Here is a 15614-nt window from a genome sequence, read left to right as displayed (position 1 = left end):
TCATTGTACTGGGATTTACTCCCAAATAAGTGGGCAGCCATATAAAGATTGAAGCCAACCACAATGCTAAAGGCACAGGAGTCCCATCTAGTGCAAGGAAGCTCATACATACAGTCACTGCAGCAGTCCTGTCCAGGAGGACTGCTTTGTTCTAGTGGGGCTTCCTTCTACTGCCCTTACAGGACTGTAGCCGGACCAAAACCCCTAGTGGACTGGCTTTCGACCCTCGGGATTCTAATTAAGACGCGCACCGAAAGCAAAGCGCCCTGGAGTCAGTGGGACTTAACCCCGATTAAATGCACGTGGGGATCGGGCTGCCTTGGTAGGACCGGGCGGAGGACGAGATGCCTTTGGAATCAGGGCGGTGCCCCTTTAAGAGGAAGGCGGATGGAGCGGCGCGCTGCATTGTGGGAAGCGGAAGCAAAGCGGAAGTGAGGCCTGCTCGGTTCCGAGAAGCCTGTGGCGTAGAAACGGCAGCTGTCGGGGCTGGCAACTTCGGTAAGGCTGGATTTTGTGGCTGCCCTGCGAGTGTTACCCGGCGGAGCAGACTTTACTTCCCCAATAGGACAGCAGAAGGCGTTTCCAATGTCCTGAAAGTTGTGTTTGTTTATACGGAGCACGTCCTCGGGATACTGTGTCTCCCTGGGCGGTTAAAATCCCCAGAGCCTCCGTGGTAGCTGCTGTTTCTCCTCTTCCCTTTGGGTTTCGGTACATTCTGCGTTTTCACACAGAGGAGTAAACAAAGGCCCGCTAGGCCTCTCCTCAGGACCTTCTCTGGAGGTTTATTTGGTTTACCTGTTTCAGCTACGTATTTGTCGCGGGAAACACAAGAGGGTCGTAAAAAGGACTTTTTGTGCTTTTCGGCTTTTTGAAGTCCTTGTGGTTGGGGGTGGTGTTAAAACTGGGGCCGACCGTATAGTGAGCTCCTGCTCTAGCCTACCGCCCTCCTCCCCCACTTACAGCATCTCTCCGTTAAACGCACAATTCCAGTTGCCAGGCTGATTGATCAGTACATTAACTGTGCTTGAAATTGTTTGCTTGCTTCCAGATGCTTAGATCAGATAGATGTTCTTTTGCTATGATGGCTAAGCAGGTCGTAGCTGAGGTGTTCTCATTAAACTGTTACTAATGAGAGGGAGGGGAACCCACATAAACATAGTTATGTACTGCTATGACTAATAATGCTAACTCGTTGAGAATGGTTCATAAAGATACAAACATCAGTGACTAAATCCTGCTAGAGGAGTCTTCTAGGGATCTATGCAGCCACAGAAGGACTGGAGAAAATAGCTGGGAGGCTTATAACTCCCAAAGCATCAGAAAGGCTAGCTAGCTTTTGGTTTCATGTTCACCTAATTTATAGGAGGTGGTAACTTATAGGAGCTCGAAGCTACCAGCATGAGTTTGACCAAACTGCGGGAGGCAGTGGAAGACAGAAGTGCCTGGCGTGCTCTGGTCCATGGGGTAACGAAGAGTCGGACACGACTAAACAACAACAAAACTTCTAGGAGGCGGCTTATTTAACAGTAACATTGGTGGGGTTTGAAGAGGTATTATAATCTGTCTTGAGTTAGGATGGTGTTAAGCAGAGTGCGGTTATGATATGACACTATCTCTGCATGTTACGGTTTTTTAATCATTTCTTGGATTCATGGCGAGCTTGTGCATTGTCACACTAATCCCAGCTGCTTCTGTTTCTGTTATCTCTCAGAGAGAGAATGGTGTTATATTTCATATGGTAGCTACTTTTTCTGATGGCTGTGGCCTGGCTCCAATTACTATAAGAACACCAGTGAAGGGTCAATGGGAGAATTAATACATGCAAAATACTGACTATAGTTAACAGTTTGAGATCATTCATAAGGACATGTATTAAAACAGTGTTGGATCTATTTCTGTGGCTGATAAACCTGCATTCTTATTTGTAGGTAAAAGATCATGGAATCTGGTAGTATGGAAACGATAGCTGCTAACCCTCCTGGAGGGTCAAATGGCTTAGAAGAGCCTAAGAAGATGACCAGGGAGGATTGGAGGAAGAAAAAGGAATTGGAAGAACAGAGAAAACTGGGCAATGCACCAGCAGAAGTAGATGAAGAGGGAAAGTAAGTCTTGTGTATCCCTTCATATCTGCTAGCAGTTCCCTTGTATTTCCTTCAAAGTTGCACTTCTTTTATGACTTTCTGTTGTTTTATTTTTTTGAAGTTAGGAGGTATGTACCTTGAAGGAATTTCTTTCATCTTGCTTGAATTTCTATAGCCAGTGGGTAATGAAATGAATGAACTGAAATGTATGGTTTATTCCTGCCTTCAGCCTGTCTAGTCTTTTCCTAACCTTTCCAGAGTGGGGCAGGCAATTGGAAGGGATTGAAATCTTGAAATGTGAGGTTTTAACAAAAAAAATTAAGCAAAAAGGAAGGGCCAAAGCTCAATGCTCGGAATATCGATCTGGGAGGGGAAAAGACTCACACTTCCTATATAACATCGTATCCTTTTACAGTATTGTTAAGACAATCGAACATGGTTTTGACCCTCCATTGACTCATGGACCCTTATGGAGAGACACTTTGATTGCCTTTATTGGAACATCTAAAACATACTACCATCTGCCACTATTTTCTCTCTTTTCTGCACAGCTGCTAAGCTCTGTTTTCCTTGTATGGGTATGTTTTGTTACAGTAGTACCTCGGGTTACAAACACTTCGGGTTACAGACTCCACTAACCCGGAAATAGTACCTCGGGTTAAGAACTTTGCCCCAGGATGAGAACAGAAATCATGTGGCGGCAGCAGCAGGAGGAGGTCCCATTAGCTAAAGTGGTACCTCAGGTTAAGAACGGTTTCAGGTTAAGAACACACCTCCGGAATGAATTAAGTTCGTAACCAGAGGTACCCTTGTACTTGAAATTAACAATCTATTTTTTAAAGTCTTTCAAAAAGCACTGAATTGGGGATTCTGTTGTCGTCCCTTCTGTGGGTCTGAGTCTATGTACTTGGATTCATGTCTCAGTTGAGTTCAGCTGGGTGTCAGGTTCCATGACAGAGAAAAGGCAGCATATAAATGTCGGAACATAATAAAAATAAATAATGAAATGATCCTAACTGTTTCCACTTAGAAGTCTCCTTGATCTCTAGCTCAACATGGGAACCCTTACTGACTTAAGGTCCATCTTACCCAGTCACAAAGCATTCACAACATTATTTTGTGGATATCTGTAACATTTACTTGTTCAACAATGCAACCATAACACAACCATATTTATTCAGAAGTAATTCCCAGTATGTTCAATGGGGCTTACTCCCACTTCAATGTGTGTTTTTTCTATTTATTACAGAGACATCAACCCTCATATTCCTCAGTACATTTCCTCAGTCCCATGGTATATAGATCCTTCAAAAAGGCCTACACTAAAGCATCAGAGACCTCAGCCAGAGAAGCAACAAGAATTTACATTTCTAGGGGAATGGTATAAGCGAGGAGTCAAAGAGGTAGGTCACCATGATGGGAATGCTGGCACTCTAGAATGTAAATAAATCCTAATAAGTTTGCTGTCCTTTATTTTTTATTACTGGCATTCAAAAGATTGAGTTCAGCGATAGTTTGTCATCTTTCTGAGTATCAGATGTTCTGGGATAGTTTTACAGTAGTTGACTTGCAGGGGTACACTTCAAGCTAAGGATCAAGTTCTCTGCAATTATCATTACAGATAAAATTAATTGTGTTGTAGATCTGTTTCTTTTGCAGTCAAATGGGGCCAACTATATTCTGATCGAGGCTGACTGGAGGGAAGTAGGTGTGCTGTTGATAGGAAGTTGTCATTTGTTTTTGTTTTTTGCTCAGAATTCTCATGCAACCAAGTACCGCAAAGGAGCATGTGAGAACTGTGGTGCCCTTACACACAAGAAGAAAGATTGCTTAGAGGTAAGCACTATTATTATTTTTACATGAAATTGGATAAAATTAACTGTGAATCTTGCTAACATCCTGAAAAATTAATTTTCCCAAGCTCTATGATCCAAAAAATGAATAATAATGTGGCCAGTTCCTTTTCTGAAGAACAGGAGCAATGCTAAGGTTGTGACCTAATTCCTTCCCTGCAGAGACCTAGAAAGGTTGGAGCCAAATTCACAGGAACCAACATTGCACCAGATGAGCACATGCAACCACAGCTGATGTTTGACTATGATGGAAAAAGAGACCGTTGGAATGGCTATAATCCAGAGGAGCATATGAAGATTGTAGAAGAATACGCCAAGGTTGATTTAGTAAGTAGGGTGGTGTGTTTTTTTTCTTTTACAGTGGTGCCTCGCAAGACGAAATTAATTCGTTCCGCGAGTTCTTTCATCTAGCGAATTTTTCGTCTTGCGAAGCACGAAATCCCATAGGAATGCATTGAAATTCAATTAATGCGTTCCTATGGTCAAAAAAAGTCCAAACAAAGCCAAATTTGGTACAACAAGAGTTTATTAAGTGCTCTTTAAAGTCACACATACTGTAAAGAGCATTTCAAAAATTGAAGGAACAATAAATTCAAAAATTGAAGGAACAATAAAAATCATAAAAATTCAGAAAAAAACCACACAAGCTTCCAGATTCTTGCAAACCCCTCCTCATCTGTTCCCCCAGCCACCCACCACACAGAAATTCAAACCCAGAATTTTTTTTTAAAAAAACAGCAGAGTGGCCCAATGGTCACAAAAAATCATAAAAATGCAGAAAAAAAAAACACACAAGCTTCCAGATTCTTGCAAACCCCTCCCCAACACCAAGTCCTTGAATTCCAAACACCCCAACCCAAAATCCAAAAACCCCCAAAAAAGTTTTAAAAGTTTAACTTACCAAATGGCTGCAAAAGAAGTTTTGGAAAAGTGTTCATACTGAATTTTAGTACTGAACTAGACAGATTTAATTTTAATTAAACAAGATGGATGTTTGCATGATGAATGAAGTGGTTGTGGAAACTTTCAGTCCAATGTGAGAAGTAATCCTGCTTTCATTTTAACAGGCTAAACGCTCACTGAAAGTGCAGAAGCTCCAGGAGGAGCTGGCTTCAGGAAAGCTGACGGAGCAAGTGGTAAGTGAACTGAAAACATTAGTTGTTGTTTAGTCCTTTAGTCGTGTCCAACTCTTCGTGACCACATGGACCAGAGCACGCCAGGCACTTCTGTCTTCCACTGGCTCCCCCAGTTTGGTCAAACTCATACTGGTAGCAAAACATTAGTACCCTGGTGTTTTATCACAAGGGATGCGTGTCCTCCTTTCTCACATGTCACCTCTGCTATTAAAGTTAAAGGTATAGGATGCTGCTGAGGGCACAAATAAGCACTAAGGATAAAGGGACCCCTGACCATTAGGTCCAGTTGTGGCCGACTCGGGGGTTGTGGTGCTCATCTCGCTTTATTGGCTGAGGGAGCCAGCGTACAGCTTCCGGGTCATGTGGCCAGCATGACTAAGCCGCTTCTGGCGAACCAGAGCAGCGCACGGAAACACCGTTTACCTTCCTGCCAGAGCAGTACCTATTTATCTACTTGCACTTTTGATGTGCTTTCGAACTGCTAGGTTGGCAAGAGCAGGGACCGAGCCTCGGGAGCTCACCCCGTCCCGCTAGATCAGGCTTAAATCTACCTTAAGCCTAAAGCTTTTGCTATGAACAAACCAACGAGAGTGCTTACTCATTTGGGCGTGCCCTTCATTTTGCAGAAGATACTGAATTTCTTCACTAGGCGGCAGTATAAACCCTACTTTTAATACTAAAGCTTCTTTTGAACTGGGAGGAAACCAGAGCCATTTCAGGGTATTTTCTTTCAACTTCCTCAATAAAGTTAATTTCAGTCTTACACTTTAAAAAAAAAATTTTGAAATTTAAAACTAAAATACAAAATGGAGCTTATATACTGTGCTAATGCTACTTTTCCTTGCCGCAGAACTCCCCGCGACATAGATGGGGAGAAGAGGAACCAAATTCACAAATGGTAAAGAATATTTTAAAAAATTCACAAGATACAGGAGAGAGAATTGTTTTTTCACAGAAAATGACTTGGTGTACTATGAGGTGGGCAACTGGATCACGCTAAAGGACCAAATCTAGAACTGAACCTACTTCTGTGGGCCATTTTGATAGGTGCTTGGAACCACCCACCTATTAATCACCTGCCATCATATATGATGGACCAGAAACTATTACTGTTAAAAGGAAATGTGAAAAATTGGGGGAGGGGTCCACCTCTTTTCCCACCCCAACCAGGTACCTCTGATAATCAGCATCACTTTATGAAAATAAGGGAGGTTGTTGTTTTTAAGCATTTTTGCTTAGAGACAACAACATTAATCAGCTGCCCTTTCAGCTCTCTGTGCTGCTTGAGTAGCATGGACCAACTAGAGGGATGTTTCGCACCTGTTTCTGGATCTAAGTGACCTGTCCTGCAAGGATGAAATAGACTTTGGCAAATCTAACCTCACTTAGATCCTAATAAATTAAAACATATAGGACTCTTATTTAAAAAAAAATTATTTACAGAGCACTAATAAAATTGTGTGAATTTTTAAAATAGCTTAAAGGTCTTTGCATTTTAGATTAATTGTGCAAATGAGTTCTACACCTACTGCTCTTTTGAATAATCTTGCTATGTTTTCAGGAAAGAGATCATAACAGTGAAGATGAAGATGAAGACAAATATGCAGATGACATCGATATGCCTGGACAGAATTTTGACTCCAAAAGGCGTATTACAGTCCGAAACCTGCGTATTCGGGAGGATATCGCTAAAGTAAGCAGATTCACATTAAGCCTTGTCATTGTGTAGCTGTTGTCTGTGTTTTACTGGTGGATTAAGAAAAGTACACAACATTCTTCTTGCCTTCATCAAGCTTTATTAATTAATATATGCAACCAATAGTCTCTTTTAGATTTCTCATCCTTAACTGAAAATTAATTGCTTAGTGACATTAAGAAATCCATTTAACTTAAAATAAAATGAGGATTTGATTAGCTGCATTGACGAGTTGGCATTAAGAGATCTTCAAGGGATGGTTGGCTCTGTTACCTGCACTGAAGCTTCAAGTCTGTATTCTCATGTCTTTTCAGTACTTGCGGAATCTTGATCCCAATTCTGCATACTATGATCCTAAAACCAGAGCGATGAGAGAGAATCCATATGCCAATGCCGGAAAGAATCCAGATGAGTAAGTTTGAAACTAACTTGCTTGGGTAATTTAAATGTCTTGTGCATCCTTTCAAACATTAATATTTGGGTACCGGTGAAACCCGTACATGACAGTGGAAGTTGAGAAAAGCTTTCTTTAGTACTAATTTGATACTGGGGATTTCCTGGGTGGGATCCAAAACCACATGAATGGACCTCCCTTTTCCCTATCTGCCAGAGGTTTCCCAAACCAGGTTTTAGGGCATGCAAGTGGGGGGGGGGTGAATCTGTTCTACCAACAATATCCATTCCACTGGTGAAGAAACACTGTTGGATTTCACAGAAAGAAATTGGAAAGAAATTGGATTTGACATCTCCATTGCCCCTAATCATTTGGTTGAAATTAATTATTCTGTTGAATGATTAGTCCCCCTTTATTTAGTAGAATAGCTAAATGCTGCACAGACATTCACATATCCATGTTCTATCCCACTAGGGGCAAGTGCTCTTGAGTTTCTGGGGGGGACTGATACCCAAAAGCTTATATCTCTTTCCTCCAAGCTTTACTTTGTGCTGGAGTAAGGAGTAAATAAAAAATGACCTGAGTCTCTCATGCTGCTTGTTACCATAGCCAAGCTTGAGATGAGACCATGCTTTCCTTTCAAGCCTTCTGTATATAGCCAGAAGGTTCAGTGATAGTCATGGTTTTCTCTTTTGAGTTGCAGTTTGGGGAAAGCAAAAGACCTGAAATCTCTTGTGTGATTTGTTATCTACAGCTCAGGACTGGTGAGAGAAACCCCTGCCTCTAAGACCAACAGCACACTTGGGAGGACTTTCATGGGGATGGGAGAGGGTTGGTGGTGAGCATAAATAGAGGCTGGCTTGTAAGTCACCAACAAATGTGGGCCCCAGATGCTGTGTAAGAAAGCTCTGTTGCAGGAGGGTCGCAGTACATTCCTTTCTTGTATGTGGTTTTAATCTGAAAGTTGTTTCTCATACTGCATTTTGATAATGGATGATTGCTCTGACTACAAGCATATTGCCTGAAAAGCTGGTGCGTGCAGTCTCCTCAGAGATGCAAGAAGCAGGCTGGATTTTACAGATCTATGGCAGAGCTCATCACTTATGTTGCTTTTGGGGGTGGTGCGGGGACTTGCGGGGATGAAGCACATCTTTGCAAACATGGGAATGGCTCCTTTCAATGAAAGTGTCCTAACAAAGAAGAGAGAACTCATTTTGTAATGTAAAACCACTCATATTTCCTGTGCATCCTGGTTACTTACAAGGTCTTTCCTTCCAGGGTCAGTTATGCAGGTGACAACTTCGTTCGTTACACGGGGGCTACCATTTCAATGGCGCAAACTCAGCGTAAGTACTGAATCTGCCAGACGTGTTTCCTTCAGTTGCGCCATCTACTACTACTTAATGAAACCTGCTTTTGACAGCGGAAGGAACTATTCTCAGTTTAATCTTCAGGGGAGTTTCAATTTTGGGCAAATAGAGGGAAAGGGTCCTTATTCAGAGGAAACCGCCCCCCCCCCAAAAAAAAAAATTTTAGAGAAATATTGAGGGTTTTCAATGTTCCCCCTTGCATACCTCCTCTTGCCCTCAAAAAAAAGGAAAACAAACTGTGCTAGGGGGTGTATTTGTGCCTCCATACTGCCAAAGGAGCACTGGCTGCAGAGAGCATCATGCAGTTGTGAGTTGTCTTAGGCTTCTGAGGGCAAGAGTTAGGCTGAAAGGAAGTAGCTGTTTGTTTGTTTGTTTGTTTGTTTGTTTGCTCGCTCACTCACTTCCCTTCAGCATGGGGTATAAAATGGGGGGGGGGGGGCTGCAGTGATGCAGGTGTCCTCCAAGCCCAATGTCCCCTTTGTATCCTTAGATAATTCTCCAAGGCAGTTCTCTTTCCTCTGCCCCTTGGAAACCATGAACCCTCTGCTCAAAGCAAGTGGGTTCCAGGCCAGCTGTTCTTGAAGCTGGCTCAGTAGAGCCAAGCCTAGAGAGATTCATGGCAGCTGTTCCTAGAACTGGCTCTGTGAAGCTGAGAATAATTCATGGGAGTAGAAGGGAAGAGTAAAAACAGAGAGAACCTTACCTTTGCCTTGTCTTCCTTTAGCCCCACTTCCCCCAAAATTATTTGGTTCCTATTGAGAGCAAAACCAGCTTATACACTGAAGCTAGTCTATATATCAGCAAATAGTTACTGCAAACATTCTCTCTCCTTAATTCCTTAAAAGTGTTTGCCTGGGAAGCCTATGAAAAAGGCTCTGAAGTTCATCTTCAGGCAGATCCTACAAAACTTGAACTCTTGTATAAGTCCTTCAAAGTGAAAAAAGAAGACTTCAAGGAGCAGCAGAAAGAAAGCATCCTGGAGAAGGTAAATCAGCCTCCTAAGCACCAGACTAGTAGCTGTAGGCAACCAGGGATTTTTGCATGCAGCAGTAGAAATGCAGCAAGCAAGATTTACTGAATTACGTATTTTGAACAGAACTGTGTGCCAGTTTGTAAGGTTTTATAAATTTGTACGGTTTTATAAATAAAAAAACCCTTCATTTAAGCCCCTTAAAAGAATCCAACACACAACAAGGAGTAAATAGGTTCACAAGCCAATCTGATTTTTGAAGTGGAAATGGATTTATAATCTAACCTTGCTGTGCATTTGCTGCTAGAAATTTATGCAGTTTTGCTTGTGTTGGTGTGTTCTATTCTACTGAAGAGAAATTTGAAAATGCTTTCAATACACATGCACATGAACTCTTTAAAAGAGCACAGTGGACAGGCAACAACCATTTTGCGCACATACAATTGATGCACAACTGCCAACATGCGGGTTATTTTAGACCTGGGAAATGGCAGAACAGGCTTCGGTGTGCTCCACTGACCAGAAACACAACCCCATACAAATTGGGTTGCCTGTATATAAGGATAGCATAGTGGCTTACAGTTGTTTCCTGCAATATCCAGATAGGGATTCTTGATTAGTAAAGTACTGTATAGTTAAACTGTAGATAATCCTTTGCCAAAGATTTTTCCAAACTTTATTTCTTAACAGTACGGAGGACAAGAACATCTGGATGCCCCACCGCCTGAGTTGCTGCTTGCTCAGACGGAAGATTATGTGGAATATTCTAGACATGGAACAGTTATTAAAGGCCAAGAGAAGGCTGTTGCTCGTTCTAAATATGAGGAAGATGTAACTATCAACAACCACACAGTAAGTAACCAAGAACAGGAAACCTTACTAAAAATAAGGCTGCACTTTATATTTTGAATAAGGGTTCTACTTCTCAGAATTAATTCTGAGCTGTGCTCCCCTTCAGCTGCAAGCAGCCAAATTCTGACCTGCATGCAGTTCATTGGTATGAGTTGAGTTCTCCTGTGCTTACATGGTCACCACTTCACTGTAAAACAGTTGGTTTTAAAAGTTACTTATTACAATGATTCCTTTGCAGGGAGAAGCAATAAAAGCTGCCTTCCCTCCTTCCGCTTATTGTGGGCAGAAGGAACCTTCCTTTAACATAGGGTGACCTCTAGATCCAGCCCCATCGTTTCACTTTGCAAATATTTGACTTGGAAACTTGAAAAATCAGTTTTCAAAATCTGCAGATACTGTACATCTGTTCAGGGTGCAGTTCAGCAAAAATAAAGCGCTTTATGTCCCATTTTGGCAGCAGAATTATGCATATATTCAGAAACTCAGTCAAGTAAACTAAAACATCAAAAGGGCTGAACTTTGGGTTGCCCCAGATGTTGCAGCCTTTCCTCATAGGGCAGTTGCTCTAACCCTTAGTCCAGCAGCCTTTTCTCACAGTGGCCAACCAGATGCCTCTGGGAAGCCAACAAGCAAGAACTGAGTACAACAAATCCTTCCTAGGCTGAAGATTTAAGTTTAATAAATCCTCTGTAAGTAGATTTCATGATTTCAGGGAAAGTAATATTTCTCAAAAGTTTAGTTGTATCCTGAACAACATTTATATAATTCTATAACTTTACATCAACACAACCAATGGTGGTAAAAGTAACTGATTTTACTTTTCTTTTTGTTCCCCCTGCAGTGCATTTGGGGTTCCTATTGGAAAGAAGGCAAATGGGGATACAAATGCTGCTACTCATTTGTAAAGTATTCGTATTGCACAGGAGAAGCTGGAAGAGAAATTGCAGTAAGAACTGGCCTAAGAAATAAATTTTCCACTTCTAAGTTTTAAAAAATCCAGGCTAATACTTGTTTCTCCTGTTGAATTTTATTTTCTCTCCTATTTATTCTCTCTACAGAACGCTGATGAGGAATTGCCCATTGAAGTGCCTGAGGAAGAGTATGTGACCAAACAAAGAACTCTAGTGGAGGTAGGTTGCCTTTTTCTCCTGTGTGCTTCCCTTTACAAAAAAAAAAAAGAAAGAAAGAAAAGAAAAACCTATTGTGTGTCAAGGGGAAGAGAGATAATTTTAGTTTGTAGAGCAGGAATGGGGAACTGCATCCAGCCAGCAGGCCAGATCTCCATGCCCACTGCAAGTCACCTGCCATCACTAGGTGAAGTTGTTTTTCTTTGCAGACAAACTTGACCTCAAGTCAGGCTGCAAAGAAAGGTCACTGCAGCCAATACCAGCTGGGGTTGTAGTCAGTGCCAATCAGCTAAGTGACGCTGATTAAAACCTCTGCTTTTGGCAGGAATCAGTTGCGCTTGGGAGCTCAGATCAGGAGTTCTTTAATGACACTAATCTCAGCGGAGCTTGTATTTGGCATCAAATTTTAAAGGTGCCGAATGCAAGTCCTGCTTAGCAAGAAACAATTGGCAGCGCCCTTTAATCGTTCCTTTGCAGCTGTGTCTTTACTTGCTCCACACCTGGTGTTACATACATCTGGTGTGCAGCAGATGGATGTGGTTTAAGGGAAACTGCCCCATGGGCCCAATTAAACCCCCGCCAGGCCTAATTTGGCTTGTGGGCCGGAAGTTCCCCACTACTGATATAGAGGAATAGTTCTCTTTAACTGCAAGATCCACCTAGTGGTTATTCAAAATAAGAAAGCACAGCCCATGTAACATTTCACCCTTCAAAGTCTCAAAAAGTCCCTAGGTTCGTTTACTGCAAGTTGTTATACGTGGGGCTGCCTCCGAATACTATTGCTTTTTTCCACCCTCTGCAGATGCATCAGGAAAAACAAAAAGAGGAGAAGAAGAAAAAGAAGAAAAAGCACAAGAAGAGTACAGGTTCTGATAGTGAAGAAGATAGAAAGAAACAGGAAAAATTAAAGAAGGTATGCTTGAAATAAGAATAATCTGCCAGCTGCATTTTTCTTGCTTATTAGTAATTTTCAAACCGATGGATTCCTTTTGTTAGCCGATGTAAAGTGTTGAATACAACTTGGTGACTTTTTAGTCATACTCTTTTGGGTGAATACTTGTGACGGTGTTTAGACCAGTAGCCAACAGTTGGAATCCCATGGGCTAAACCTACATTATGCCACATGATCACCTTAATGCTGCAGACAATTTCTCTCCATCCCTGCCTATCATTTAATGAAACCTCACTCCCTGTATTGGATCTTGCTGGCTTCTGTAAACTAATATTGTCACACAGTTACGGATTGTGTTTTGTTTTCCTTTAGGCACTGAATGCTGAAGAAGCCCGTCTCCTTCACGTGAAAGAAATAATGCAATTAGATGAGAGAAAGAGGCCATATAACAGCATGTATGAAAGCCGAGAACCAACAGAGGAGGAAATGGAAGCTTATCGAATGAAGCGCCAGCGGCCAGATGATCCTATGGCCTCGTTTCTGGGACAGTAACTTTTATGAAAGAACTTGCAAGCCCACAGGACTTGGGTGTTGTTTTTATATTTGATCACCAAGTAGAACACCTGTCAGTTTTCTGTATTGTATTGTGTATGTGTATATAAATATGGCATATAAATATGGCAATATTTCAACTGAAAAAAGAGTGTGTACAGTTTACATCTTGTGTTTCCTTTGTAAATGCAAATGTTTTGTCAGCCATAACCTGCTGGTTGCAGTTATGATGCCCAGTGGGTTTATTAATTCAAAAAGGCAACATTCTTCTCACTCAGAATGTGTCACATCCCCAAACAAAAAATAGCAGGAGTCACTATTTCTGCTGTTTGAAGGGAACAAGAGTTTGGTACTTTCCACTTGGCAAATACACAGTTGTAACCTACTTTTATGTATAAATTAACTCAGTACAGTTGGGGGGGTATTCTTATCAGAAGTTAACAGAATTCTACTCTTGTGAAACCATTCTTCTGGTTAAAAGCTCAGACAGCTCAGCAGAATTGGATGAGATTTCCAAGTAACTCGTGTGTCTTAAAAGTGTTGCTCTGGGAGTTAGCTATCAGAACATCTTCCCCAATTGCTCTGCATCCATCATCTAAAGTACCAGTTCCTTTTCTTTCCTCCCACCCTCCGTGCTTGCATGCTGGAAGCACAGGATTGTACTCACAGTTGTCAGCAATAGCTGTGGCATATAACGTTAAATGCTCATTTTTCAGCACAGGTGAGCTGGATTCTAAGTGTAATAGATAATGAACCAGATATCATCTTCCTTTTCTGGCATCCTTGGGACACAGCTAGGCTTTTGAATACCCATCCCAAACCATTAGGATAGAGGCATAACTTCATGAACCAGAGTCTGCTTCTTCAGATGCATGAAGTATTGCCCTCAGTTGGAAGATAAATGTACACCTGTAGGCATGGAGGGTGGAGGCATCTTGAAGGAGGGTGCAGTCTGTGTCTGTTCTTCATAGCACTCAGATTAAGACAGTAGCAGCTTCCCCTCACAATGTCACACATTAATGTAATAGTGGGACAGAAATCCCCAGTGAATAGAATCCCTAAATGAATAGAATCATATTTGCTGATAAACTAGAATTTAACATAGAACTGTAGTTTTGGAAGGGAACCAAACCCCTACAATGCAGGAATCTCAACTGAAGCATCCATGTCAGATGGCCATCCAACCTCTGCTTAAAAACCTCCTGCTTCCATAACCAAAGGGGAACCATTCCATAACTTCATACTCAAGTCTCCTGAAGTTATTTGTTGTCCAATAATAGTGATTGTTCTGGTCATTAGCTGAGTGTCCTGGAAGATTTAAGTGTCCCCCTACTAACCTGGGATTTTAATGAGAAACACTTATTCATTCTTCTGCCTAAACCATAGAGATGTTTTTCCTATTATGATAGCAGAGGGGCATTGTTGGCAGATGCTAGATACATTTCATTGGCAAATATGCCCTAGTGATGTAGCTGTTGGGTCTTGGAAAAGGGAAACAATTCATTTTTCAACCTTACGATTTTGAAGTGCTCCTTTGCTTTTTCCATTTTGAATTGGCATTTCTAAGACTTGGTTCCTCCCAAGGCCTGAGAATACTGGACATACTTCCTAAAATGTCAGTAATTTCTTTTATTGAAATTAGATGCGAATCACCCCTGATAAGTCGGGGAGAAAAAAAATTGAAGGAAAATTGTCATTTACATGAAAGCTAACAGCACTAATTCTTACCAGATTTGAAGGGGAATCAAACTTTGATCTAGAGTTCTTTTGTATCCCAAAATGACAACCGTTCACAATGAAAAGCAGGCTGGCCTTAATAATACTTGCTTAGTTTGTGCATTTCTGTGTCCAGTAGAATTTGCATTTTGATGCAGTTAATGTGCAATGCTGTTATTGCCTTCATACTGCCAGTCTGCTCACTGGAGGGCCAGTCCCAACCACCAAAACCCCATCTCCAGTTCCTCCTGGTGTTTCTGCCTTTCCCTTGAAGCTCAAGCAACAGCCCTTTTCCATCTTTTCTGTGCTCATTCTCTAGAACTGGACATCCAACCCACTCTATCCCCAAACTCAGTCCCTTGTGCAATCATTCCTCATGGCTTGCCATGCTATTGAAGTCTGCTGTCACTTCCACTGCCACTGCCAAAACTCACATACTATTGTTTCATCTTCTGTTGCCCTTATTACTGTAAGCCCCCTTTAATGTCCCTGTCCAACAGGAGAATTAATTTAAGGTTCAGCTGCTTTGTGCAACCTTAAAGAAGACACAGTAGCCACAGGGCGAGAACCCATGTTGTCTTATGGGAAAACCCTCTCCCTCCTTTATGCACACTTCTGCCTCTTGCAGTTCTGTTCATAAATGTAAATTTATTTAGTTAAAATTGCCTTGCCCGTTGTGCTCCAGTGAAGCTTGCTAAAATTTTGCAATGTCAAAATGAGACTGCAAGCTTTAAAAAGCAGATTCTATATTTTTTGGCTATGAAACAAGTGCCTGTGGAAGACTCACATTGCCTGAAGTGTTGTTTTAATACATACTAAATATGTCACAATCTAATTGCCTTCTCTTGTGATTCTGTGGTTTTATATATGTACTGCACAACATCTTGGTGCATGATGTTATCTGCAAAAGTGAACTAGCGTTAGGTAGAAAACATGAGCCAAGCCTCTTCAAATGTTGGACTCTGCACAACCTGA

General features: G+C 41.6%; 1 protein-coding gene across 1 annotated transcript; it reads left to right on the top strand.

Annotated features, from left to right (window-relative positions):
• The first annotated feature begins 374 nt into the window (after positions 1 to 374).
• Positions 375 to 13682, top strand: SLU7 (SLU7 homolog, splicing factor). The gene is made up of 16 exons (XM_080995257.1): positions 375 to 498; positions 1929 to 2102; positions 3331 to 3484; positions 3837 to 3917; positions 4097 to 4261; positions 5002 to 5070; positions 5921 to 5968; positions 6632 to 6763; positions 7081 to 7178; positions 8439 to 8506; positions 9376 to 9515; positions 10191 to 10352; positions 11194 to 11298; positions 11411 to 11482; positions 12282 to 12392; positions 12744 to 13682. Exons 2-16 carry the CDS (start codon positions 1939 to 1941, stop codon positions 12921 to 12923), a joined length of 1749 nt encoding a protein of 582 aa, XP_080851383.1. The 5' UTR covers positions 375 to 498; positions 1929 to 1938; the 3' UTR covers positions 12924 to 13682.
• Positions 13683 to 15614: the final 1932 nt, after the last annotated feature.

This window comes from Podarcis pityusensis (genome assembly GCF_964106645.2).
Source record: "Podarcis pityusensis genome assembly, chromosome: 2".
NCBI lineage: Eukaryota > Metazoa > Chordata > Lepidosauria > Squamata > Lacertidae > Podarcis > Podarcis pityusensis.
This window is presented reverse-complemented; position numbering and strand designations above follow the sequence as displayed.